Raw genomic sequence first — 27,848 nt, forward strand, 5'->3', positions numbered from 1 at the left:
TAACAGGGTCGAAAGGGACTTTGGAGCAGTGGTGAAATCCAATTTTTTTTACTACGGGTTCTGTGGGCGTGGCTTGGTGGGCGTGGCAGGGGAAGGATATTACAAACTCTCCATTCCCACCCCACTTTGGGGCCAGCCAGAGGTGGTATTTGCTGGTTCTCTGAACTACTCAAAATTTTCGCTACCGGTTCTCCAGAACCTATCAGAACCTGCTGGATTTCACCTCTACTTTGGAGGTCTTCTAGTCTAATCCACTGGTTGAACAGGAGACCTTATACTATTCTAGACTCTCTCTTCTTGAAAATCTCCAGTGTTGGAGCACCCACAATTTTTGGAAGTAGGTGTCTACTCAGGTGACCTGACAAACAGATAAACCTCCAGGTTGCCTTAACGACAAGCTAAAAGAATGCAGATGATCAGCTGTCTGCAAGAAGTATAAATCCTTTCATTCCTCACCATCCAGTCAGAGCTGAAGAAGCTTCTTGAATGAGAAATGAAATGTCTTCAAAGAAAAACCAGAAAGTCCAACTGCCTCTTGAAAAAGCACCTTTGGGACATACATTCTGGAGGCAAACCATTCCTCTGATTGTTCTCACTGTAAGGAAATTTCTCCTTGGTTCTAGGTTGGCTCTTTCTTTAATGATTTTCCACCCTTTTTGTCCTTCCTTCAGGTGTTTTGGAGAATAGATTGACTGCCCTCTTCTCTGTGACACCCCTCAAGTACTGGAACAATGCTATCATGTCACCCTTAGTTCTTCTCTTCATTAGACTAGACATATCTAGTTCCCTCAACCGTTCATCTCTCATTTGGGGGGAAATCTACCATCAAACTTTGCTTACATTTGTCATTTATTACTGGATTATTAATTGAATCCTTACAAAACCAATATGCATTTCCTCTGCATTTTCCCTGTTTGATAATTATAGGCAGAGATTTGCAACAAAACAAAACAAATCAAACCCACTGTCTCTCCTATTTCTTTTGTAAGCAAGAATAGTTTTCTGTTTTATATCATCTTCCTATATATGCTGCAACTAGAAACGTTTGAGTTTCCTTTACAAGAAGATATCCTTGTTTAGAGACCTGTTTTGCGGTTCTTTCTGTAAATAAAGAATTTATTTAAAGGTTCCATGGTGTTTTGTATTTAATATAGTTGTTCAGTGAAACTTACTACCAATAAATAACCTTTAGATTGCAGCAGATTTATGGTGAAATCCTACGCCTATCAATTTAACAGGCATTTAATCTCAGTTTAGTGCATACAAAACTGCAGCCTTAATTCCTGTCACTTTGTGAGTGCTTCGAGCTTGTTCAACTAAGACTTTTAGCATAGATACACAAAAATACAGTTCTTTATGTGCCCAGTGACTGATGTTTGTGCTATGTATCAGACATAAATATATTCAAATCTGAGTAAAAAGAATGCTGTTTCCGCATATAGTACCAGATATACAAAGTATGAACTTTTTTAATCCAAGAAAGATAACATATTACCAGTGACTTGGTTCTTGGGACCAAAAGTTGCCAAAAACCCTGAACTTAACCATCATAACTGCAGAAGCATTACCTTTCATGGAGACATGCTTAGGCATGTTCAGTTAATTAATTACAGATTCTTCAGGGGCAATGAACTTACAATTTGCATGGATCTTGTTTTAGAGTAAACAGATATTTGGGGTGCAATAAGTATATACACATTGTATTTCCAAGTCAACTTTTCAGTTTCAAAATCATTGTCAGTGTATTCAAAAGAAATTTAGTTGAGTTAATGAATTAACTTCAGCACAATTGTTTTCCGATGGATCCAGTTTTATATGCTTGTTAGATGAGCCAATATTTTATTACTATAATGATTTGTTGTGATCTGATTTCATAAGACTTTAGACATGGATATAATAGGTTCAGAAATTAAATATATAGTACTGATGAATTTCCACATTAGCCTTCTAAATTAGGAAGTGAATCTGCCAGATTGCTGTAATGTTAAAATTAAAGGCCTGATCACTCATCCTTTCCCCGATAGTAAGATCCCAATATCTGTGTTGCAAAAATCCAAATAATGGTTAGATTGCAATTCAGAGTTGCTGTATCTTTGCTACATTTAGTGGTGATCAGGAGTTTTGCAGTCCAGGTATGGGAACCCTGTTCCATACAGATCTTATGGCAAAACCTTTTGAGAGTGTTCTTAGTTGCTAAGGTTACATTTTCTATAAACAGCAACAGACCTTTTGAAGCAATGTTGCTTTGTCTTTACAATTTTTTTTCTGTTTTGGTAATGTTCCAGAATAACAGTGGGAGATACAAAGTACAAAAAGTGTTGCTATTTATTCAGTGTTTTTTCTTAGTCAATGATTATGGGTAGGAATATGAAACAGTTACATCTTTTTCTGTGAAAGCGATCAGTAATCTGACAAAGTTTGTTTATCTAATACTAGTTTATCTATAAAAACCAAGTAGTTCTGAAAGGAAATTATACATTTAATGATCCATATAATTACAGCCGCCAGATTGGCATATGCACAGTACTGGAAAGAGAAAACTCAACCACCAGAAGAGCTTACAATTAAGAAAATACTCGAGTGCGCAGAGATGACTAAATTAACCTATGAATTAAATGATGAGAAGATAGTTTATTATTTGGTGTGGGAAAGGTGGTATAAGTGGTTGCATGATAAAATGAAAGGAAGACCTAAAGGTGTGCTAAATATTGATTAAAAGTGAGCTGAAATATCACCAACTATTATTTATGTAAATAGTTAAAACACTGTACATCTGATAGTAACTGAAAATGTTATTATACTTATGTTTTATGTCTTTGTCTGAATGTTTTGTTCCTCTTTTTTTCTATTTTTTTTATTTCTGTTTTGTTTGTAAAAAACCTCAATAAAGTTTCTATTAAAAAAAAACACCAAGTAGTTCTTTTATCAGAGAATGAAGTATTTAGTCTCTGTGAGGAATATCAAGTTTGAAAAATATTTTTATGGTTCCATGAGCACTTCTTTGGGGGCTTTAGGGTTTAATATTGTCATGTGCTAACAAATCTGGCAGAAATTCAAGTTCTGCACTGGTATAATTTTGCTGATAGAAGGGGTGAAAATAGCTGCTGTCAAATCTGTGGTCAAGAAGACCAAAATTAATCTGAGTACCAGATTTTCCGTCACAACTCTTTGCTTCTGCACTACTGTAACTTTAAAGTCTAAATAGGAAAAAAGGCATTTCTAATAAATCTAATTAGCCATCACTTCTCCATACCCAGCAATGGAATATTACTGCAATGCAGAGTAAATTCCATCACTGCAACTAACTACCATTTCCCCCAAAATAAGACACCCCCTGATAATAAGCCCAACTGGGCTTTTGAGCACATGGCAATAAGACCAAGTGCTTATTTCAGGGTTCAAAAAAATATAAGACAGGGACATTTTCGGGGAATAAGACATTTTTGGGGAAACATGGTAATATATACATCACTGGGAAGAAATCACATTAATCATCAATAAGGGACAGAGGAAAAATATTTTCCCAATGTCAGAGAAACTATATGGTATGTTAAATGTTCAGTATTTAAAATGATTTTTGGGTTAGTCAAAGATAACTGCCAAGAGGGAAGATGATGAACTAGATCAGAATCATAGTGATTGTGGAAGGATGTTTTATCTTTCTTTTCCTGCTTTTTGGTTCAGACAAATTTTATGTTCCCGCTTCCCCACTTGCAATCTGTCTCAGAAAAGAATTGTTATTGCCTCCAGTATAACACCTGTTCCTTAGAACCCCCAAGGCCAATATGATGTTTGAGAAAAATAATGGGGCATTTTTCACAAAAAGGGAGCATGATATTGAAATACTCTGTCCTGTGAAGGAAAAGCAGATTGTGTCTCCTCAGGACTCTTATAGATACCTTGACTCAAGACTCCAGCCACAAGTGGCGAACAAGGGCAGTTGCAACTGGAGATAAAATTAGAGTGAAACATTCCATAGTCACTGTTGTTGGGTGGAAACCCACATTTCCAAGCACAGGGCTGCAAATATTTGATCTTCCTCCACTTTATTATCAGAAATGAAAGCAGTGATTAGGTTTACACTTCAACATAAGACATATTGTTTCTTTAACCACAAATTATTAAGTTTCAATTGCCTTTGTTTACCAAAGGCACCAAACTCCATCAGTCTACAAACTACGGTGGCTGAATTCACAGTATTACAGTAGATACTGTATACTTGGTATACTAATTTGTTTATACCTTATTTGTAGTTAAATGTATTGCATGACCTTAATAGGCTCAGATAACTTTTGGAATATAGCAGAATTTTAGTCTAGATTGGGAAGTTGGGGAAAAAATTATTGAAAAAAGCAATGGCAAGCCACTCACTTATGTGGCTATCATGCGTTTAAGTTGATTTAAAAGTCTTCCCTTTATGTTGTGTAAATTATCTTGGCTGAGCTGTATTGATAAAAAGTTTTGATTCTTTAGCAGTTATTATTAAAGTTCTTATTTTACTAATAATAACAGTGTAAATTTAGTCTCCCATACTAAAGTTAGGCTTCTCCAGTGCAGAGTGATAGCTTTAAGCAAATATATACTCTATTAGTGCAGCGACCCCCAACCTTTTGAGCACTAGGGACTGGTTCCGTGGAGAAAAGTTTTTCCATGGACCGGAAGGGGTGTGGTTTTGTGTGCTACTGCATCCCGTGGATGGGACTTTGTTTGTGCTGCCCGGTTGCTGGCATGTCACGGATTTGTGCCTGTCCATCGACTGGGGGGTTGGGGACCCCTGTGTTAGTGAACACCTGTCATCCTGATTTGGCCACTAATCTTGCTGGCAATAGAGGAATTCCACTGCATCTCTTACAGGGAGAAGAGTATTTTCCAATCTTTACAATGAAATATCAAACCTAACAGATCTCAATGTAGTAAATTCCATTCTGTAACATTTTACATAATTCGTGTAATGATACAAATGATTAGTCATTTGTATAATTTTTGTGTCAGTCCTATTTGTATAAATGTATAATTGCATTTGTATGATATCACACAAATGAAACAAATTGAGCAATGAGTGTTTGTTTTATGGAAATCTGTGGCTACCATACTCATTTCCCCCAATTAGTCAATTAAAACAAGCTTTCACTGTACATTATCTCATCTAATTTGAGATGCAAATCCAAAATCAAGTTTGCAGGGAAAGATGCATGGGTAGCAGCACTTATTCATAATACCTGATTATCTATAATCAGAAACTAGTTTGCTGGTGATCATTGCTTATGAGTGTTTCTCCAAAACATGCAGTAGAAAGATGCTTTGGAGGTGAAAGGTACTTTCAAATGTTACTGTACTTGTACAGCATAGCCTCCAATAGTTATAGCAACCAGGAAGATCCTCCTTTCAGTTGTCACCTGTAGAACACAGGGGGACTTTGCAGCATGCCAGCAGCAGCTGTGTCCAAAGTGACTAAGGCTTTGAATCAGACATAATATACAGTTACACACATCATGGGAAGGGAATATGTTGGTTAGCAACTCAGTTATGATTAGAAGAATTTTTGTGGCGTTTTCAAGGACATGTATGGAAGCCACTTGCTGATGCTATCAATCTGCTATTGTTTTTACTGCTCTTCAATAAAACAATCACTTATTTACTATTTAGCAGTTAGGGATCCTTGCCTTGTAGCTGACTTCAACATTAGACTTTTCCCTGTTGGGAGGGGAAACTAGGAACCTCAATGATAGCACGATCTGTGCTATCTGTGCAACTTTTGAGACTTTGGCAACTCAAGCTGTTGGAAAGCCTAAATAAAAAATAAAATAAAATAAAATAAAATAATAATATAAAATATAAAATAAATAAGAAAGATACCAGGCATTCAGGAAAGTGGACAAGTGATTCACAAGACAGAGTAAGTCAACAGCAGCTCAGGACCCTTGCAAAAGGACTAGTGCAAGCAGATATCACAAAGTTACTTCTTCATTCTGAAGATGGTATTACTGATAGTACAATTTATTTTTCAAAGAACAAGAAAAAAACCTGCATATATCTGTTAGTTTTAAAAGCATTTAATGACATAGCATATATTTAACAGATAGGGTAAAAGTCTAGAGGTACAGTTCCATATAACCGAAAGCCAGTTCCAGTACTATCCTGTCTACAGGCCCAGTCATTGAGAATTCATTCCTATTAAATGTAATTTTTTTCGATTGTGCAGTAAGATGAAAATTCTTCATTACAATAGTTACAGGTGACAGAGAAATGCACACTATGTATCAAAGAGCAAAGGTAATGGAGCAAAATTATAACACAGTGCAGCAGCTGACAAGCAAGTTAACCATTGGAATAACATTACTTTTCCCAGTAAATGCTTTAATTCCACTTTTACACTTAGTCAATGATTTTAAAAGGGTTTTTTTTTAATTATACATCTAGTCTTATACTTTTACTAGAATTATCTGAAACGTACAATATAATGTATTTCAGCAAAAAAAATTAAAAAAAATAAAAATTACAGATTATTTAAAACCATTATCAGTATGCGAAGTCCTTCTGGTTCAACATTCTTAACTGTCATTGCCAGATGCGGGTGGGGAGGTGGGGGGGCAAGGAAGCGTCACAATTGTGTTAATAATAGCCAGATGCCTGTATACAAATGGTATTGACTGGTAAGTTAATGCCAAGCTGCACTCTAATAGGGTAAAGAGAATACACTACCATTAGATTCGCAGTGGGAAGAATCAAGGAGTGAAGACTCAGCGCAACCGTCTCAGATGGAAGTGAAAACTAAAACCAGCAAATTGTCTCCAAGGGGCAAGTGAACTTTATTAGCTCTGCTGCCTTGCATACCAATAACACAAAGTTGGGGTGTTATTTTTTCTGAAGACAGCCTCAAAAAATTGAGGAACAGTTTCAATACTAAAGCCTAATCTATATTAACTTCACCTTTAAAAAAACAAAAGTGGGAAATGTGGTTCTCTTTTACTCAACAGTTGCCCAATGCACCTCAGGTATTTATAACTTTAGAATTTTTTGAATATGTTTTTTTTTAAAAAAATGCTGTATAAATTAAAAAAAATTAAATCATATTGAGGAACATTAGGCACGGAGAGTAATGTATTGGTTCTGAGTTTGCATGCTGGAATTCCACTGGAACGATCAGAGAAGTGCAGCGTGGACAAATAAGCAAGGAGTTCACTTCTTTTTTCCAAAAAGGCTGAATCTCTTCTCTTTGTCTTTCTCCCGTTTGCCAGGACTGGACTCACTGGTTACTGTCACGCTGGCTGGCAAGGTCTGGGCACGGTTTGAAGCTGGGGTGCTCTGTGTGCTTGTGGACAACTCAATTTTGTCTGACGAGATGGCAAATGTGATGGCCTGGATCCATGCGTTCATTTCCTCCTTAAAATAAATGTTAAGGTTAACAGGTTTTCTAGGAATCTTAACTCAGCTTGCAGAGCGGTGGCCTTAACTGCTTCCCAGCCCCCCTAAGATCCTTGGCCTCTTACAACCAGAAATAGCAAACACATCTTTCCTGGTAGCTCTATTGCAGAATTGCATCACTGATGTTACTATGATGCATCCACCTTCTCCTAAATAGTTTTCCTTTTTTGCATCCTGAATCACTGCTTCTTTTCCCCACTGCCTTTTGTTCCCAGGCCAGCCTGATGGCTTCCCTCTGCACTGCTGGCAGGGCAAACTGAAAAGCTAATTCTGCTGAGCAAAGCTCAGGCTCAGAAAGAATTCCCCATCTCAGGATCTGAGCTGCAGCCAAGACAGCTTGGTTTGGAGTTCTCCTCTGCCAAGTCAAAGGGAGCCTGGCAAACAATTGACTTTCTCTCTCAGCTGCTACATCTAACTGGCTGTAGTTTATTCTCTCAATTCCCATACTGGATTTACTGTACATGCCTCCATTGTTGGTGGAGAGGGAACTGAAGTTAACACCACTCTGAGGTAGTCTCCAGCCTGAGTACAAAGCCTCTCATAATTTCAACGCTACTAGCACAGCTGGGAGCTTGTTCAATGGAGAAACTGCAATTAACTTGATCATGGGCTTTGCCTAGGGATAATCCCCAACAGACTGCCTTCTGCAGCCATGTGGTACAGTTTTTCACACATGCTCCTTTTTCTAGCTTCTGAACATGTCACATCAAACAGATAGCTATAACTATGGCTATATTTGCAACTGGGATGAACTAAAAGCCCAGAGGCAACTGCTCAAGATGGCAGAGCAGTCATCCCTAGAGGCTTGTACTTCCTTTAACTTAACTCAGGATACCTTTTGCATTTAGCTTTGGGATGATTTGATGTATGACTTGCTTATCTTCCTGGACAAGAGCAATCCATGGCTGCTCAGTTGTCAGGTTTCGATGTCGTCTCAAATAAAATAAATTGCATTTCCAAACAAATAGTCTTTGAAGAAATCTTTCATTTTATTAAGCACGACAACCTGTCCCCGAATGTGGCGTAGCCAATACTGACTTCCTGACCCCAAACCTTCCCTTTCTGTTCCCCAATTCTCTGCGTCTCATTGGCCCTCTTCCAAATCACTCTCCCCATATCTACTACTTCAGCTCCCAGGAATGTCCCCCCTCCCATCTCATCTCCTAGGGGATATTATCTTCAGGGAAAATAAGTAGGTGAGAAGTCAAGCGTCCTCTTGCCAGCTGCCCCCTCTTCTCCTTCTTATGTCAGCACTAGAGTAAATGCAGGTTGAAGTGCTGACATCAGTTCTGTAAAAGGTCCTGGCTCTAACTTGATGAGCACTGTCCATCTCCAGGCTTCCTTAGCTAAGGTTTCCAGATTTGTCCAGGCAGAGTAGGACTTATTTCTAGCAATAATTTGGCTTTGCATGTAGGATTGTAAATTTTAAAATGCCTGCATAAGCTGAGAGGCTTGCCAATGACCCCAGACTGCTTGAAACTGGTTTGTCTGGGCACAGCAGGACTAAATTCTCACCAAATCCAGATTTCTCTAGGCTTTCCCATGACAAATTTTGTGTCTTCCTTGCCACAACGCCCAGGGGAAATGAACCTACAGTTTGAGAATACCCGCATACAGAAACAAAATATTAGCAGTATGAATGAAAGGAAAATCAGGCCTAGCTATCTTCGAGACCGCCTGCTGCTACCAACGACCTCCCATCGTCCCGTGCGCTCCCACAGAGAGGGCCTCCTCAAGGTTCCATCAGCCAATCAATGCAGGCTGGTGACCCCCAGGGGGAGGGTCTTCTCTGTGGGGGCACCTACCCTCTGGAATCAGTTGCCCCCAGAGATAAGGAGAATCCAAGACCTTAGTGCCTTCCGCCGTGCCCTTAAAACCCACTTTTTCCAGCAAGCCAGGCTGGCTTAAGAAGAAATTTTAAATGTTTTAATTGGTTTGTATTTTTAATTTTGGGCCAAATTTATATATATTTTAATTGTTTTTAATATTTGTATTTCATGTTTTTTAATTCTGGCTGTACACCGCCCTGAGTCCTCAGGGAGAAGGGCGGTATATAAATTAAATAAATAAATAAATAAATAAATAAATAAATAAATAAATAAATAAATAAATAAATAAATAAATAAATAAAATACTTACTTCATCTTTGGCTTGGAAAAGGTACTCATTGCCATCAGTTAACCTATAATTCAGAATAAATTCACATTTGAATCAAGCAAATGTTTCTGTTACCAAAGCAAAAGTTATATGAGATGTAAACCTTGTTCTTGTATCAATAAGCTAGACTGACTGATGTATGTATCATCTGCAATATTCATAGTCTACACAAACATATACAATATATTCTTGCTATTGTGTGATGGAGGAACTTCCAGCATCCTGATCTGAGATATGCACACTGGATGAGTAAGATCTACTTGAGGAAAGCAACTTTACAAATATATAGTGCCAAACCATGTAGGACTTCAAAGGTTAAAACCAGGATTCACAAAATGTTCAATTCAACTTCAGATTATATAATTTCAGTTTCCTCTAAGTAGCTTCATGAAATATTAGCTACGTTAATGGTGGAAAAGTGGGAGAAATCCAAAATGCATAATTAGATAATATCTTTACTTAGGACAAACCTAGTATCACAAAGGATATTCAAACTTTCATCTCTTCATTAGGTCAGATAATGTGGGAGGGAAGGTAACCCCTATGGACAAATTATGAGATCCTGTTTTGGAACAATGAATATCATAACATTCAGTTTAACCAAAGTGCATTAAACTTTGGAAGATAAAAGATTTTTAGACTGAATGTATGAATGTAGGCTGGAAGTTACTGCTCCACTTAATCTTTTGCCATAGAAATAAAGATTTTTACCTTAACTTGAATACGTGCTTCTTCTTCTTGTACTCTACTGCCACTTCACATACTGCTTCTTTCAGGCTCACAGGGACCTCACTGTGGTATGGAATGCCTGAGGAAGCTGCCTTTGCATCTTTGTAGAAACCCATTTCTTGGTTGTTAATAACACAGTAAACATTATGCCATGATCTTGAGACACAAAAGAAACAGCAAAGCAAGCGTTAAAGTCATTGTCACGAACAAGCCCAACTTTCCTGTGTCCTTCTATAATTAAATGCATTGAGTTATAGGTGTTTAAGCAAAGAAAAAGTAGTTTCATGCCTAGGAACTATGGACAGCATAATTAGAACAAATAGTAATTCTACAGTTTTCCAATATTTTGGCACTCTTTGGAAAGGGATGCAAATTCTCATGCATCTCAGAATTTAAAACTTTGAAACATGTTTTATTTGAAACACTGAATCTTGGGTTTGGTCACCCAAGTAAATGTAACAGTGCAGTTAAAAAAACCTATCCTATTGGAACGTTTCAGATTTTCAGTTCAAATATCATTACTAATCACTGCTATAAGTGATTAAAAGAGAAAGCATATCAGAGTTAAAACTCACTGATCGTAAGACAGCACATCAGCGGGGTGGCTACCAATTTTGAATGAATAAAATGCCTTCATTAGCGTAATGGCAAACAGAAAGAATGGCAGCATGTAGGATTGTTTTGAGCATATGAGCATCTGCACAAGAGTGTGTGAAATAATGCAACATGAATGATATTACACAATAATGAAGGGCTGCAAATAACTAATAGCAGCAATTGCATGATACGCACAAGCCATTATTTTGATGTCATTATGGTTTGCCTCAGATAGTGCTGCTTGGACAATGAAAAGGTGCTTCTCCAATATAATGACTTAAGAGTTCCTAAACCAAATTAATATTTAGAATGTAGATGTCTACTAGCAAGATTGGGGAAACCTTTCTATTATTTCAATAAAGTCTATGGGATCTGAAAGATGACATATACAGTTGCTAGACTAAACCAGCTATATACAATGTATGATCAATGAACAACCTGTGATTTAAGGCCAACATGCAGCCTATTTGGTGATCAGGACAGGAGAGGCAAAAGGACATGAGTAGCAATCCTTTTAATAAGCTCTGCATAACTTGCAGAAAATTGATGTTACTGAAAATGATTATAAATTTTTGTTCTGATTACCTCTTCCAGCAATCTCTATTATAGTTAGCCTACTTTTTATTCTGACCTAAACTTGAATCGAAGGCTCTGTTTGTTATCAGAACCAAGAAAACATGATGTAACAAAGGTTTTTCTGCTGAAAGGAGGGGATTGTTGGCACAGAATCATAAATGATATCGCTATATTCCTGAGCAGCTAAGTGAAAAGCTTGGTAAACATCTGAAACTGACAAACTTATTGCCATCAGGAAAATGTATTTTCCCTTCTTCCTGTCCGGCATGTAATCAGGAGATCTAAATAAATTATAACCCAGAATTGTATGTCTTCCTCTTTTATTAACATTCAACTGCTTTCTGAGGAAGTCACAGCAATGTTAGAAATCAACCGGCAACATGCCACCATAAGCCATATTGGCACAAAATAAGGACCCCACTTGGAGGTCAATGTGGCTCCTTTGACAGACACACACACACACACACACGCACACACACACACGCACACGCACACACACACACACTTCTGCTGCTTACCAAAAAATATTATCATGTTGCTGTCTTTTCTTGCCTCATTCTGATACCTTCCCTACATGACACATAGTGTTTATGTGTGTGTGTGTGTGTGTGTGTGTGTGATGCTATTTAACAATTTTGCTCACCGAAGTCTTATTATTTTAGAAGAAATATCACCTGAGATATGAAGAAGAGGATCACTATAAGCTTGCGCATGTATCTTAAAAATAGTTAACCAAATGAACTCTAATAATAATTGCCTTTAATTACATTTTTATCCTCTGTTTAATCTTTTTATGCAGCCATCTCCTTTTACAGTGCAGTCTCAAATGGGTCATTCGAAGGTACAGACTTCAGTCCAACAAAAACTGGGCATCAGTTATGCTGGATTTTACATTGTATTAGCAATTTTGACTCGCAATAGTCTAGTTCAGATTTGCTACACCTTTTTAAATGTTGAAGTCAGCGATCGAAGCTGGCACCTTAGATATGAAAAGCAAGTGCCCAATGCTGCCATCTTTGAAGTAATTGCACCTGTTGATTCTTTCACATGCTTAACTAGCCAGTTATCAACTTTGTGTCAGGGAAATGCTATTGTTTCTGTGAAGCTCATGGCAGTTTGACCAAACAGTGATCTTGAACAAGGCTGCTGGGAGGAAGACTACAAATACTTTCCTGCTATTAGAAGTGGAATGCTGACTTGGAACAGGATTTCTGGGAGAATACATTGCGTATGTACGAATGTATTGTGCCCAACTCTTGTACCACACAAGATTACAGGGCCAAATAATCTACCTACATATATATCCCCATATGGAGAGCGCCTGTTTTGAGATGCTTGATCAAAATAAAATCCAAGATGTTTAAAATTTCTCTGTCAATTGCAATACAATACCTGTTTGAGGCCTTCTTGCTGTGTGATTCCCATTCATGTTTACGATTTAAAAAGCCCTCCATCTGGGCGGAAGGTATTTCTTGTGTTTTGGCTGGAAGAGTGGCAGCGGTTTGAGCCTGGAGGCTGGTCTTGGCTTTGCGATCGGCTGTCGGTGAAGGAGCTGGACTTGTCTCTTTGGAACTTGTCCTCTGGTCTGCTGCTCCATTGACCATTTCATTGGTTTCTCTTGCTTCTCCCATCTAAGAAACAAGAGTGAGACTGTAACTGCTGCTCAATAAGAAGATATCACAAAATAGTTTCTTTAAAAAAAAAAGCCTTAAATGTTCAGTTGCAAAACTTGCACACTTGGTGTCCCAAAGCCTAGATTGCTCAATAAAACTGTTCTCACATTCAGCTGGAGCAACAAGAGGCCAAAGGAATTAGAAGGTATCAATAGATTAGTACCCAATTGGTAGAAGTGAAGCAATGAAGAATGAGGGGGAGAACCCATCTGTGAGAGTTTTACTGCACTTGGCACTACTGATCAGATCCTTTAATTTAATCCAGCAAATGCAAACTGTAATCCAACAAGGATTTCTTCACTACTGACTACAGAGAATGTTCTTTGCCATCCCACAACTGGTAATGAGAGATAAGTGGTAAATGTGTCATTCCCTGAATTATTGCCGCTTCGTTTAATATTTTTACTTCTTTGAAACAGTAAGAATCTCACTTTTTTAAAGTTGGGAGAGAGCAGAAGGAACAGAAGCTCAAACTGATTTGCATCAGCTGTTTTTCACACATTAATAAAAGTTCTGTAGCTGAATCTGTGCAGTAACTCTTATATTAAGCCAGTGAAGTAATATAGTCAGCAATATTGATAAAAAATACCTTGATTTGGCATTGAACTCTTAGTTTCTACATATGAGCCACCCACTCTCTACTACTATTTCAGTCTTCCCCAAGACAGTATCTGCTATATATATTGGGGTCTCAACTCCCATAGGTCCCAACTATTATTTCTAATCATGTTTAGGAAATCTGGAGACCATCAGTTTAAGGAATGCTGTCCTATCCCATCCCCAAATTGCCAACATAATCAAAAAGCAACATGCAGAAATTGGGAAGAGAATAGCATGCATTTTCATTATGTCCACCATTCTAAGGAACTTGGATTTTCAAAGATAGACAAGCTTAAAGGAAGGAAGGTGGAATGCAATCAGTCAAAAGTTACAATGTTAATTTTTTTCAAAGTCACAATTGCTGGACTTTGGAATTGGGTGGATTGGGTGCTAAAGGAGCCAGAAAAAACACTACAATCACTCAACATCACACTTCTATTTACCCCCAAACAAAGACAGAACCAAGGCTGTGGCCATCACTCGCTTTGTCGGTCATGTTGCCCGTTGTGTTGCAATTGAGTTGCCTAGGAGGGGCCAGCTCTGACTGGTAACTTCTTGAGGTCTTCATCAGCCATTTCATTCCCCTAAATCATTTATACCGGAATCCTGAAAGCTTTAATCTTTCACAGTGGTGGTTTGGTTCCAGTTGGGATAAATAACATTTATTGAGGTTTAGGGATTTTCAGTTCTGTGCCACAAAAAAGCCATTGGTAGCAGCCCAAAAAGGATTACAATACTGCAATGTGGGGATAATTATTAGCAAGTTAAAGCCTAGCACTGCTCAATGCTCTAGTAGTAGATTATGAACACTCTGTGTCATTTGTATATTGGAAACAAGCAAAGAATCATAAAGGGCATAATTACTACAAACATTTTTGCTGCTTTAGCCAGGCCTGGGATAATACAGAAGCAGTGGAATCATTAGGTAGCAAGCTATACATTTGCCAGTTTAGCTACAATTGTTTGATTAGATTTTTGTAAAAGGTGGTTATCAACTTCTATAACTTGTAACTTCTATCATAGTTTACTTTCTAGTTACAAAGATTCACCTCACACAAGAATTGAATGGCTTCAATTCTTTCCTCCCAGCCTTTATCTGTACAGTAAATTTATGCTCTGTATATGGGTGTCTTAATCTATCTGATCCCCCCTACTACTGGATTAAGCAAATTAGTTGCTTTTAAAACCCTGTATTAGTACAGGTAGTCCTCAACTTAAAAACCTAATTGAGCCCATAATGTATGTTTTAAGTGAAAAATTTGTTAAGTGAGTTTTGACCATTTTACGACTTTTTTTTGCCACATTTGTTAAGTGAATCACTGCAGCAGTTAAATTAATAACACAGTTTTAAGTAAATCTGGTTTTCCCATTGACTTTGCTTGTCAGAAGAAGGTTGCAAAAGGAGATCAAATGTCTCTGGGACACTGCAACCATCATAAATGTGATTAGTTGTCAGGCATCTGAATGTAAATCACGACTGTGGGGATGCTAGAATGGTCATAAGTGTGAAATATGGTCATAAGTCACCTTTTTTAAAGTGTTGTTGTAACTTCCAACAGTCACTAAATGAACTGTTGTAAATCAAGGACTACCTGTATTTCTATACTTTTGAGCCATTTGGGGAACCCTGCTTGGAATATTAATATTTATTTAAATATTGTATCTCTTTTCATCCCAATACCAACACCTACTGTTTTCAATCAGAAAACATACTGGTTCCAATACAGTTTGCAAATTATACTGGGTTGTATTACTTTAGTTTTAGAACTTGGCAACATATGTGTTCTTTTCAAAAGCCTTGAAACTTTTGAGATTAAATACAAACACAAATGATCTAATTTGAAAAGGCCAACTAGGCTCCCATCTGATTCAGCTGTGCTATCTTAGCTGTAAATTCTCTCTATATATTTGTACATCTCACAAAGCTCCATTAGAAAGAATGGATCCTCGTTTGGAGTACACATGTATAGAATAATATAAAGTTGTGACTTTTCCAAGATAACACTCACACCCTGTTGGGATAAACACTACTGAATGACATGTTTGTTCAGGATTGCATTGTAAACCATTTTGAAGCCTTTTACACCTAGCTTTTATCGAAGATCTTTTCTCAAAAGCTTCCAAATTCATAAATAGAACAACTTATTGGTTTTAAACAGAACCCTCAAATTCTGAAACTCAGCCAGGCTCCAATATTGAATTTTATCTCTAAAATATTAAATTTTCCCTTAAAAGAGCTTATTAGTTGTAATCCATCTACTGAAATAAACAAAAATATGGATAAATATGAATGCTTTTTAATATACGGTTACTCTCCCATATTTATGTGTATTTCTCTGAATGTGAGAAAGAGGCTTTTTTTTTGAAGAATTAGGAAAACTTACTATGAATTTTCCTAGCATTAAGGAATGGAACAAATGCTCTCTTGAGAATATGAGAATATTTAATTTACTTGCTTACAGATTTTGAATAAAATTAAGTATCAATTAAATCAGAGTAGGCAATAAAAGCAGAGAAAATTATAGAAACTGTCCCAATTAGATTCCATAAAGTGGGAAAAGTTAAAATGTTTGTAAAAGAAAGAAAAGAAAATACTACTTCTTTTATCCTAGTACTGTTAGCCTCTTAACCCTCTATCTACATCACAGGCAGTGAAACTGTAAGCAAAACTGGGAGCTGTTGCATGCCTGTTAAATCAACCGCTGCTCCCCAGTTTGTGACAGTTCTGCCATTTAAATGATCATGCCTATAGATCTTACTCTTGAGTTATAGTTGCTGGCAAAGTAGCTTGATTGTCTGGGCAATCATACCCCAAGGCAGTGAAGAAATTGTCTTGGGGTAGATGAGGCTACTGCAGGAACGCCTTGAAGTCTTGAGGCACTGAAAAAACTTTCTAACTGCTTTTTGGTGACAAATATTTTTATGGTCTATTTTTTTTTTTATTAAATGCTTTGAACCATAAACAGAATACCCCGCTCCCTAAACAAATAAACATGTAGGCAAAATATAGATAACAACAAAAAGGTGGAGGGTAAAGAATGGGGCTAAACAAACTTTTAATTGAAACATGCTCTGAGCATGCAAAGACAATACCATGGGTGCTAAGGGTTACAACAGCAATGAAACAGATGGGACATAGCATGTTATGACTACACATTTTCATCACTGGAAGGTTAATCGCAAGTCAATTTAGTGGTCAGCTTCTTCTTCAGGTTTGCAATTTCTGACTATAAGATGCAGCGGGAGGGGGAGAGTGATATCCCTCCCTGGCTTTCAAAGTGCATGAATAAATATTGCATTGTCTTTTTCTTCCAGAGCCTGTCTCATTAGATGATGAATAATGAAGAGATTTGTGGTAATGAAAGGTAACCCATACATTCTTACAATCAACATAATTTTGAATGTACTTTTTTTTAAAAAAACCAAATTATAACCCATGATTAATGGAGAGACTGCAGCATCTCTCGCTGAGATTAAAATCAGATATATTTTGTGTTAGTTTTCTATTGAATATATAGCCAATTATTTTGAAGCTAAACACCTCTTAGACACTTATGACTAGAATGCACTTCTAGTTACTGCATTCTTTAATGCACTTTGAGGGGCAGAGACCAAACAGTAAGTACAACAGAAGACCAAAATATTAAAAAAAAAACCATCGAATTACATAAAAAATTAAGAAGCTTTATGCCGATATCCTGATAAGAGAAAAGAAGAGATGTGCATGATAATAAAAACAAAAGTGTATTAAAGTATACATCCAAGCTTTCTTGCTTTTCACAAATTCTGCCAGATATTATTTTAATTGTTCCATATGACAAAAGAAAACCAGATTTACTAACTGTAGTTTGTTAAAGATAATTGTTGGAAACTACTCTATAGTTGTAAAGTTTACAAATTAAACGTTTCCTGAAATAAAGGTGACTGAAAGGGAATACATTATGACAATGTTTCTTAATGTTCCAACTATCATCTATCTATAGAAGCCATTTGTCTATTATGCCATAATCTGGTTTACAAAATGAAATATTTTAATACATTAATTGCACATTATTTAGTAAGCATTAACTATCTTTAGCTAATTTTGTTAACTGTTTCCAACCCTGTCATTAAGGATAGTGGAACAAATACCTCTGAGTAGATTTAGAAGTCATCAAAAAAATAGCAAATTGAAAATCATTCATTATTATTATTTTATTTCAATACAGTGGATGGAGAATAGAGTAATTTTTTTCAGCCTCACGTGCCAAAATAATGTGGTTGGGTTTGGCTACTATATACTTTGAATTGAGAAGGAAGTTGCTCTATCACGGGCAGCAAAATGTTTTTGACTGGCTTTCAGTAAAATCAGTTGTGTTCACTAAGAAAATGAAACACAGTTTAAACAAAATAAATAGATGAATAAAACAAATAGAATTACTTTGCATTTTCAGCATGTGTATGTAGTTTTCTGATGTTAATTTAAAGCAATAATTGGAATCCAGTGGGACCTTCTACTGCAGGTTTCACAAAGAAATGGATGGGACTACTATCAAGTCCAAGTTTCTGAAGTAGCATTATACAGCAATATAAAAGTCATACTGTACACATACAGTATTCCATTGCTTCTTTTTAAAATAATTTAGGGACACTTGGAGAGGTTACCTAAAATTTTTGGTTGCTGTCTAAGAACATTGCCTCACTCTCTCTAATGCTGGAGCCAGCTCCAAATTATTTTTTTCTTCCCCAATTTCACCATGGGGGTCTCACATAAATTCAATAGTATAAAATTTCATCCTCTACACATATTACTTCTTCCCTCTATTCTTCATAATAGTCTTCTTATATTTCACACTTTCTCTGTAGAAGAATATGGATTAAAGTGTCAATCTTATTCTTGTCTCTTCTCCCTTCCATAAGAATATGACCATGGATATAGCCAAGACCTCCTTCAACTAAAAACAAGTTGGGCATCAAGGATGACTATTTCATATGAACATATGAAAAGAAATGTCATGCTCCTTCCCTTGGCTTAATTTACGTGGCACAAGGAGAAATAAAAACCGAGTGCAGAAATATAAAGATATATGCAGCTAAACATTGAAAAAAGGATAATTTTAAATGTCAAATTTTTTATAGTTGCACAAAGCATCAATCTCGAAAGACCAATCGCTATACTTGTTTTCTCAGATAAAGGTCCTGTTTTCACTGAGATTTATTCCTTCATAATGTGTGCTCATGATTTCAGCTTGAAATACCTCTTGTGGTAAGACTTGATATTTTGTGTAATAGTCACTGATCTCTTGAGTCAAAACTTTTGATTTAATCATTTCTGATATACACTAGTGTAACATGATCACCTATATTTTGAGAATGCATAAAAATTAAGGCATAAACAAAGATAGGTTTAATCACTTCCAATCCTGAGATGGTCAGAGAATGCAAACAAGATTTGTTAACCAGCTTTTAACCAGTCCTAGCTGATGAAGTTATCTAGTTTGGTATATAACATATACAAGAAAACCACCAAGCCCAGGGAACACCAAGGACACCACAAATCCTAGCCTGTACAGATGCATATAAGTATGATCTCAGGTTTAGATGTCATAAAACCTTTCTTCCTGATCTCTATATGCAGCAGGTCATTCATATGATGGTTCATTAAACTGGATGTTTGGTCTGAAAATAAAATGTGAAAGTAGCCCTTGGCTGTTACGCTGTAATCTGCATGCCCATTTTTCCTTGAACATAGGCCCATATTCAAGCAATGAGAGAGAAATATTTTGTGTAATCTCACTGACTGTAATAGGACCTAGATGCTAACAGAATTTAGGATCAAGTCTGACATTTCTATACCTCCAAGCTTAATTCCATTTCTATATAAGGTGAACTGAAGCATTCGTATCTCAAGGAATCCTTGCAGAGGTAATGTGAAATCAGAATCGATTCAGTTGTTAGATAATGTGTTAATTTCAGAGCAATCTGTTATTTAACTTGTATTGTTGATTCATGATATCATTTGCTTGGAATGTCAATTGATATTAACCTATAGACCACAGGTGTCAAACTCACGGCATCATGTTGCTCATCACGTAATTTTTTGCGATGTTTTTCCCCCTTCACGGAGCTGGGGTGGGCATGGCCTGCATGTGACGCCAGTTTGACATCCCTGCTCTACATAGTATACCCATAGCCAGGTGCTTCTACCTTGTTTAATCCCCCCTCTTGTCTCCTCTGCAGTATGTACACTCATATTGTTTGGGGACAATGCTGTTGTTTTGCCAGCATTTTGCTCTCAAACCTGTTAGTATAGCTAGAAGCATCATACCTGTCAGATTCTACTTCTTGTCTTCCATTTTGATGAGATTTCATTACATTTCAATTACTCACATAAAGAAGTGGCTTGAACTGCAAAAATTCTCAAGGCTATTAACAAAGTGAAAATCTCACAATGAGAGATAATGAAATAAAAACAATGCAACCAAATATCTGACAGCATCTAAAATATTAAATTCAAGGAATGAATGAATATATATGTATGCTTATATTCAGTATATGTGGTGGCTATTAGTTAACTAAAGCTTGGTAGCTTGAAGATGTGGAGAGAGAGGCAATGAAAGGAACTTAAAAGTAAATAAAACAAGGAGAAACAGAAGAAAAAGCAGCCAACTGTCTTTCGCAAACTGCTTTGCACCTCAGAGTCCAGATTGTGGTTGGTCACTAGTTGTCCATCTACTATTAAAGTTTTTGTACTTTTGGTAGGTTTGGGAACGGTAACTAACCCGGGGAGATTCCTGGTCTGGTGGCAAACCATTCTGGGCAACCTGTTCTCCTTTTGTGCCATCCCTATAGAAAAGATAAAAAAAGCAAGAGTGAAAGGTAATACAAAAGACAAGTTACTTTTAATTAACCAAGATATCTGCTTAAATCTGTCAAGAGCTCAAAATGTAATATAACGCACTCTGATTACCACTTTATTTAATCTTTGGAAGGTAAATTTTTACTTTGAATTATCTTTCATCTTGATCTTCCAGACAGATTTTATTTTATTCCCTTTTTCACTTTTCTTTTTCATATACTGATTTGTGCAGAATATGGAAAGCAGGATATAATATTTTCAGAGAAGAACTTGCCTTCCCGAGAACAACCATTGTGAAGACCTGAATTGTCTTTTCCTGAATGGCTGAATGCATCACATGCAAACTTCCCATTTCAATGTCTTTCATACACATAGTAGTCCTATCAAGTTTAAATTTCTAGCACCAAACATAGATACATCCAAAGGTTTTAACTTTCAATAAATGGATATTATTTCTATGCTAATGCAAGGTAATAGCTATTTACTGTTCCAATGTCCCAGTCTTCAAAAAAGACTGAGAACGAACTACATCTATACTTAAATTCACCTTAAAAAAAAAATGTTTCCCCTCTTTTGGGTTTGTATGGCCTACACTGAAATTAAGCCAGCATGCAAACACAAGAGAGTGTGCTTCAGTGGTGGGTTGCTACCGGTTTGCTCCAGATCGGGCGAACTGGTAGCGGCAGTGGCGGGAGGCTCCGCCCATCCGCTTCTGTGCAGAAGTGTCGAGAACACCCACGAGCAAACTGATAGCAATGGGTTTTAAAACCTGCCCCTGGTGTGCTTGCTATATCACATGTGGCTTTTAATTCTTTTTGTAGCATTCAAAAAGAATGCACTCATTGACCATAATTACTGAGAACTGATATAAGTTTACTTTTATTCTGATATGAAAAGTATATGAAAATTGTAGCGTAGATACTAAATTAGGTCTTCACTGTGGAAAATAACCCCACAGGGAGTTCCCTACTAAGATGTATGATATTGAACCATCAACTTTCTTGCCTTCAGCTCTCCTGATTAGTAGGGCTCTTGGTCACTTGAAGATTGCTTAACTCTGCATCAAAGTATTTTCCTAGTGATGAAACTGCATATAGCGCTAATAAATTAATAAATATTTATTAAAAATATTCACCTACAGCTGGCTATCAGAAAAAACCTTAACTGAGCTTTTATATGAGGTTTTAGGTTCACCTTTGTGTTACATCATATCCTTTTCCAGATACTCACCATTGAGACTCCTCCCCAGTTCTGGGGCTTGGCTCTGGAGAAGGAGGCTGTCTCTTCCGCTCCTCTTCCTCTTGCTGTCTACGTACTTCCAACAATTCCAACTGGAGGGGAGGGGAGGGAAGGGAATGAGATTGCAGGAGCAGAGAAGATTCAAGAAAGCAATATATTAGGGTTCTTTCATTCACAAATTTAATTTCTTATCCTATTAAGCCCAGGTAGTGGAGAGTCAGCCTCCTCATATCCCATATCAGACATACTGTAATAGCTAGGCTGTAGTAGGCTATTCCCAGTTGCAAGATAGAAAAAATTCATTGTATTCCAACTGAATAATCCAATTTCTGTAACTTTAATCCCCTAGATCAGGGCTGTCAAACTCCCGGCCCATGGGCTGGATGCGTCATGCGCTGGCCATGCCCACGCTAGGTTTAGCAAAGGGGAAAAAAGTCCCAATATGTCATGTGATGCCGCTGTGACATGAATTTGACACCCCTGCCCTAGATACTTCAAATGGGGGAAACTATACTTCCCACAAACCATTAGACCGTATTTCCTGATATTTAAAGTGCCCTAGCTCCTTTTTTTCTCTTTTCTCCTCAGGAAAAAGTCAGTGGAAGAAATGGAATGGAATGGAAGAAGGATGAAGCACTCTGCATAGGAAGGACATCCACTGCTGTTGCTTTCACACCTCCAGCTGAGGTTTTAATCTGAGCTAAAAGAACAGTTTTAGAAACCTCATTGCTTTTTTGGCAGTGTGAGAAGAGACAAAGATTATGAGCCATCCAAGCTTATTTACCCAATCTTTGCAATGCTCTTTGGTGACAGCGCCATCATTCCAACATCAGGTTCAAGCTTATTGATTTAGCAAGACATTTTAAAATTTCAAAACTGGTTTAAATCTTAATCTCTTTAAAAAAAATATGCAATTGATTTGTATTAATGATGAAGTTTCATGGTTTATAGTACTGTATTAATAATGTGTCTCAGTCTTTTCATAACTCTTATATACCCTAGGATGAATTCGGATGAAGGCTATTTATTGCAGTATAAAAGATATTGTAAAAATTTACCCACAGTTGTGCTAATTTAAAATCAATGCTATTTCAGTGTTTTAATTAACATTTATAAACTTTTTAAAAAGCTGTAATTAGCAAGAATATTTTAAACAGGGTATTACTAATCTTTTACTTTCACGTAAGAAGGAATGCTTATTTTAATTTACAGGTAGTCCTTGACTTACAATAGTTCATTTAGTGACCATTCAGTTACAGCAGCATTGAAAAAAGTGACTTATGACTGTTTTTTACTTGTAACAGTTGTACCATCCCCATGGTCCAGTGGTGGGTTGCTCCTGGTTTGGACCGGTTCAGAAGAACCGGAAGTAAAATTGGTGGGAGGCTCTGCCCCCCGCCCCGGATGTCGTCATTGACGATCTGCGCATGCGCAGAAGCTTCTGTGCATGCGCAGAAGCAAGGCGCATGTGCGATCCCTTTGCGAACCAATAGTAAAGGTAAGTAGAACCCGCCCCTGCCATAGTCATGTGATCAAAATTCAGATGCGTGGCAACGGACTCATACTTACGACAGTTGCTATGTCTCAGGGTCATGTGATCCCCTTTTGTAACCTTCTGACAAGCAAAGTCAATGGGGATGCCAGAGTCACTTAACGAAAGTGCTACTAACTTAACTGCAGTGATTCACTTAACAACTGTAGGAAGAAAAGTCATAAAATGGGGCAAAGTTCACTTAACAACTGTCTCACTTAACGACAGACATTTTGGGCTCAATTGTGGTCTTAGGTTGAGGACTACCTGCAGCCCTCAACTATAGTACTGGCAAAAATCTTAAGAGATTGCCAACTGTCAGGATCTCTTCCTTAAAATTATTATGATCTTTCCTGCAATAACACTGCAAAAATTACACTGCCATTTTGCAAGATTCCAGCCATTTTAACTTGAATTTATATAAAGATTACAATTCTGTGGGTGCCATTTTGGGGTGATGTGATTTCTGCTGCTCCTTCTAATGCAATGTAAATATATGATACTTCAAAGCACTAACTATGCTCACTTCAGACATGCTGTTTTTATTCTTCAATTAATGTAATTATGTTCAATAAATATTGCTGATCCTTGATTAACGATTCATGTGATTAATTACATAATTTAATTAGGTCAGGTAATAATCATGAAAAACATCTGATTTGGGTCTTGTTACCTACCGTGGTAAGTCTTTCAAGTGCTGAAAATCTTTCATCCCAAGTTGCGGCTGATTTTTCAAAGGCTTCGTGCCTCTTGATGAGCTTCTCCACTTCATCCACACTTTGCCCTATTTCACGACTTGATAAATACGGCTCCTGTCCCAACAGCCAGGCCTCGGCAACACTGGCATCCCTTGAAAACTGGTGTACTTCCAGAACTAAGTTAAAGTCAGAAACATACCATCTTCAGAGCTAGTACATGTTTTATAATTTATACTATACTATAGGGATGGGGAAACCTGTTATCTTCCACATAGTGCGGAATTATAACTCCCGGCAGTCTTAGACAACACGGCCAATCCCAAGGGCAGATTTTTAGAACTCTTGCTGTGATATGACATGTGCATATCTCTTTTCTCATTCAGGACCTTTGGTCCGACTGCCACAAAAATTAGAGCAAATATGAAAATATTTGGACAATCTTTCCTTTGTCCTATATTAATGGTTTTTAATTTTGTTTTAATATACATATTTACTTACATATACTATGAATGTTTTTCTACTGTTTATCCCGCTGAAGTAGGCTCTGGCTAACAGGAACATCTGCCACAATACTTGTTTTAATCATAAACTTTCCAACATTAATAAATATTTTTACGGGAGGGAGGAAGGAGGGATTGGAACAATCACTTGTAACCTGCAATCTGAAATACATTTTATGGAAACTACAGTTCTTCAAAAGAGAGAGAGAGAGAGAGAGAGAGAGAGAGAGAGAGAGAGAGAGAGAGAGAGAGAGAGGGATCATGCCATTATAAAAAGGCAGACATGGAATCCTTACTCAATCTCAGCCATTCCCATCTGTCTTCCCACTTGTCAATCATTTCTTTTCTTTTTTCTGTCAATTGCAGTAACTTCTCTTTTATCTAAAAGAAACATTTAAAATGGGAATCAGTATCATTTACAGGCTTTATAACTACTTATAACACAGTTCCTAACCACATAATAAATTAGCCAGCATTACTGCCACAGCACTCTTATGATAATATTTAGAACCCAGAGCCAAGAATAATGACCAATACATTTAATAAATGAATAAATAAAATAATGAATCAATTTTTCTTTTAACAGTAGCAAGTGGGAAGATGGCCTTTGACATACATTAGTACATTTTGGAAATATGCTTCCATATGGAACTTCACTTACAACTTTCTAGTAATAAAGCTTAAAATGTTTTCCTTCACCAGGTACATTAACTCTGTGGATTGGATTATATTTAAATTCTGCTACATCTTATAACAGCAACGGGGATTGAAATTTTTGTTGCTAAGCAGTGCAGTCATAAATTGTGACCACATTAACTGTTGCTATTAACTGAATCCCATGGCCGTTAGGTGAGACAATTTCTTGCTGGCTTCCAACAATCAAAGTCAGTGGGGAAGCTAGCAGGAAATTGCAAGTCGTAGACTGGCAGGCAGGTATGTGGCTGTTGCCGAGTTGGGGAGGAAGCAAAGGGGTGCATGGGGTGAGAGGGTCAAGGAGGTTGTGCAAGGATGTGAGAGAAGATCATGGACAGTGTATGAAGTTGCAGAGTGTGAGCAGGTACATGAGAGTATGGAATGAGTTAAGAAGGGGGTGACACACAGCACAAGTCAGAGGGAAGTGTGCAGATGGGAGGGTCAAGGAGAGGTTTGGCATGTGCAAGGATGCAAGGGTGTGCACTAGAAGAGTGGCGCAAGTCAGGGAGGGTACATGAGAGGTGTGGCATGGGTTGGGGAGCATCCACCAGTGGCTAGTGCAGCACAAACTTGGTACACAGGTGGGGGGGGGACTTGATTTTATGGGAAAACTGGGAAGAAAGGTTGCAATGGCAATCACAGATCACAGGGCACTGCAACTGGTTGTAGGTGTGACCCAACTGCCAAACACTCAGATCATGATCATATGACTGCAGAGGATGTTGGGATGGGCAGAACTCTGAGGACCAGTCTACCACTGGTAACTACCATTCATTTGGCACGGTCATAGTTTCAAATAGTCACTATAACAGGCTGAGGACTACCTGTATTCTAAAGGTATAGGGAGATACTGTATTTTACTTGTACTTCAGCACTAGTTTCTAATTAAGTGTGAGCACAATTCAAACTACAGGTAATCCTTGCTTAAAGAATGCCCAGTTAAAGTTACAACAGTGCTGAAAAAGTAACTTTATAAATGGTTCTCCCACTTACAACGATTGAAGCATCTCTACAGACTGTGACTGAGATTTGGATCTTTGCAACCAGCAGGTGTTTATGATAGTTGCAGCATCCCAGTCACATGAGTGCCCTTTGCATTCTTCACAGCCAGCTTCTGATAATCAGAGTCAATAAAGAAGCTGGCAGTAAAATCGCAACGCAGTTATGAGATGTCTCACTTAATGACTGCATCGCTTAGTGATGGAGTTGCCACTCCCAGTTGTGGTTGTTAAGTAAGGGCTACTGGTACTTATGTCTGCAAGTCGGAAAAGGGAATTTAAAAATTCATCTATTGCTAGATAGATAGATAGATAGATAGATAGATAGATAGATAGATAGATAGATAGATAGATAGACGGACAGACAGACAGACAGACAGACGGACAGACGGACGATAGATATGGACAGATGGATGAATGGATGGATGATAATGTCTTAGCAAGCAAAAAATATTTTACTTTGGTAAAATCTGGTTTAAAGCACCTTGTGCTGCTGCTGTTGCTGGATTGTTATGTTATTACTGGGTTTGCTATTTTAGATAGCTTTTACTGTTGAGTTTCCATTATTAGCTGAAAGTATTTTCCTTGATGGTTGGGATGAAAACCGGAAAGTTTTTTCCCATAATTTAGTTATTATTTTTAAATTTTATTCTTTGTAAACAAATTTGATAAACTCTGGGAATATGAGATATAAATTCATGGTTAGATGAATTGAGGGACAAATTCAGTACAAGCCTACATAATGTCGAAGGTGAAGGTGAATGATATAAGTAATTGGAGTTTCAATGAGCAAAGGTAGTTCTTGGGTTTGACATAGCAGTTTTTATGTGTTCTTTGCAAAGTTGTCTCTCCGTAGGCAGAAAGAAGACAGTACCTCTTCTGAAGCATAGTGTTTTCTTGCCAGCAATGATTTACCAAGCTCAATGCAGGTTGTAAAGCTATCATTTCGGGCGTCTATTTCTGCTTTGATCCCTTGGTGATTATTCATCAGCAGTTCTACAGAAGAAACATCCCTAAAATAAAATATTGATAATTTTAAATCCAAATACCAAATATGTTTAAAAACTTATAAAAAGTCTGTACAGGAGCTAATCCAAATTGGAGGCCTCATTCTTTTTTTCAGATAACAGCAATCCATTTCTGAGTTATGCCTGCTTGGCTCTATTTAATCCTATTTTGCTTTAACAGCCATATATATTAAAAGCTAACTCTCTCATCTTAAATGTGGAATTCACTGTTGCACAATTTCGCACCCTCCCTCCACTTTAGACAACATCCATCCAGAACTGGCACAACAATCCTAATGATGTCAACAGGGACTGCCGGGATTCCTGGTGCTAAGCAACACAATCATTGACATTGTGTTCTATGACTGCATTGCTTAGCGATGAGAAATTCCGGTCCCAATTGCTGTTGTTGAGAGAGGATTACCTGCAGTCCTAACTCTGATTCTATATCCTGCAGTTAAATTGGATAAACATCTATGAAAGAACCAAAACTATTCCAGTTTGTCCAAGTCAAATAGAAAAAGATTAATTATCATTGAAGCAATAGGCAAAATTGTGAACCTAGAAATCTTGTTGGCCTCTTATAG

General features: G+C 37.3%; 1 protein-coding gene across 1 annotated transcript in view; it reads right to left on the reverse strand.

The window, feature by feature from the left end:
• Positions 1-5,991: 5,991 nt before the first annotated feature.
• SPTBN1 (spectrin beta, non-erythrocytic 1) overlaps positions 5,992-27,848 on the reverse strand; it is a 171,856-nt gene continuing 149,999 nt past the window's right edge. Inside the window, exons 28-36 of the mRNA XM_070932247.1 lie at positions 27,129-27,267; positions 24,860-24,944; positions 24,043-24,239; positions 21,826-21,926; positions 20,519-20,582; positions 12,877-13,115; positions 10,294-10,467; positions 9,565-9,607; positions 5,992-7,383 (exon numbers count right to left, since the gene is read on the reverse strand). Coding sequence (XP_070788348.1) covers positions 7,180-7,383; positions 9,565-9,607; positions 10,294-10,467; positions 12,877-13,115; positions 20,519-20,582; positions 21,826-21,926; positions 24,043-24,239; positions 24,860-24,944; positions 27,129-27,267 — 1,246 coding nt within the window. The 3' untranslated portion in view covers positions 5,992-7,179. The remainder of the gene's footprint in view (positions 7,384-9,564; positions 9,608-10,293; positions 10,468-12,876; positions 13,116-20,518; positions 20,583-21,825; positions 21,927-24,042; positions 24,240-24,859; positions 24,945-27,128; positions 27,268-27,848) is intronic.

The sequence above is a fragment of the Pituophis catenifer genome, unplaced genomic scaffold (assembly GCF_029215685.1).
Source record: "Pituophis catenifer annectens isolate HBS135680 unplaced genomic scaffold, rPitCat1.0.hap2 SCAF_1, whole genome shotgun sequence".
In the NCBI taxonomy this organism is placed as follows: domain Eukaryota; kingdom Metazoa; phylum Chordata; class Lepidosauria; order Squamata; family Colubridae; genus Pituophis; species Pituophis catenifer.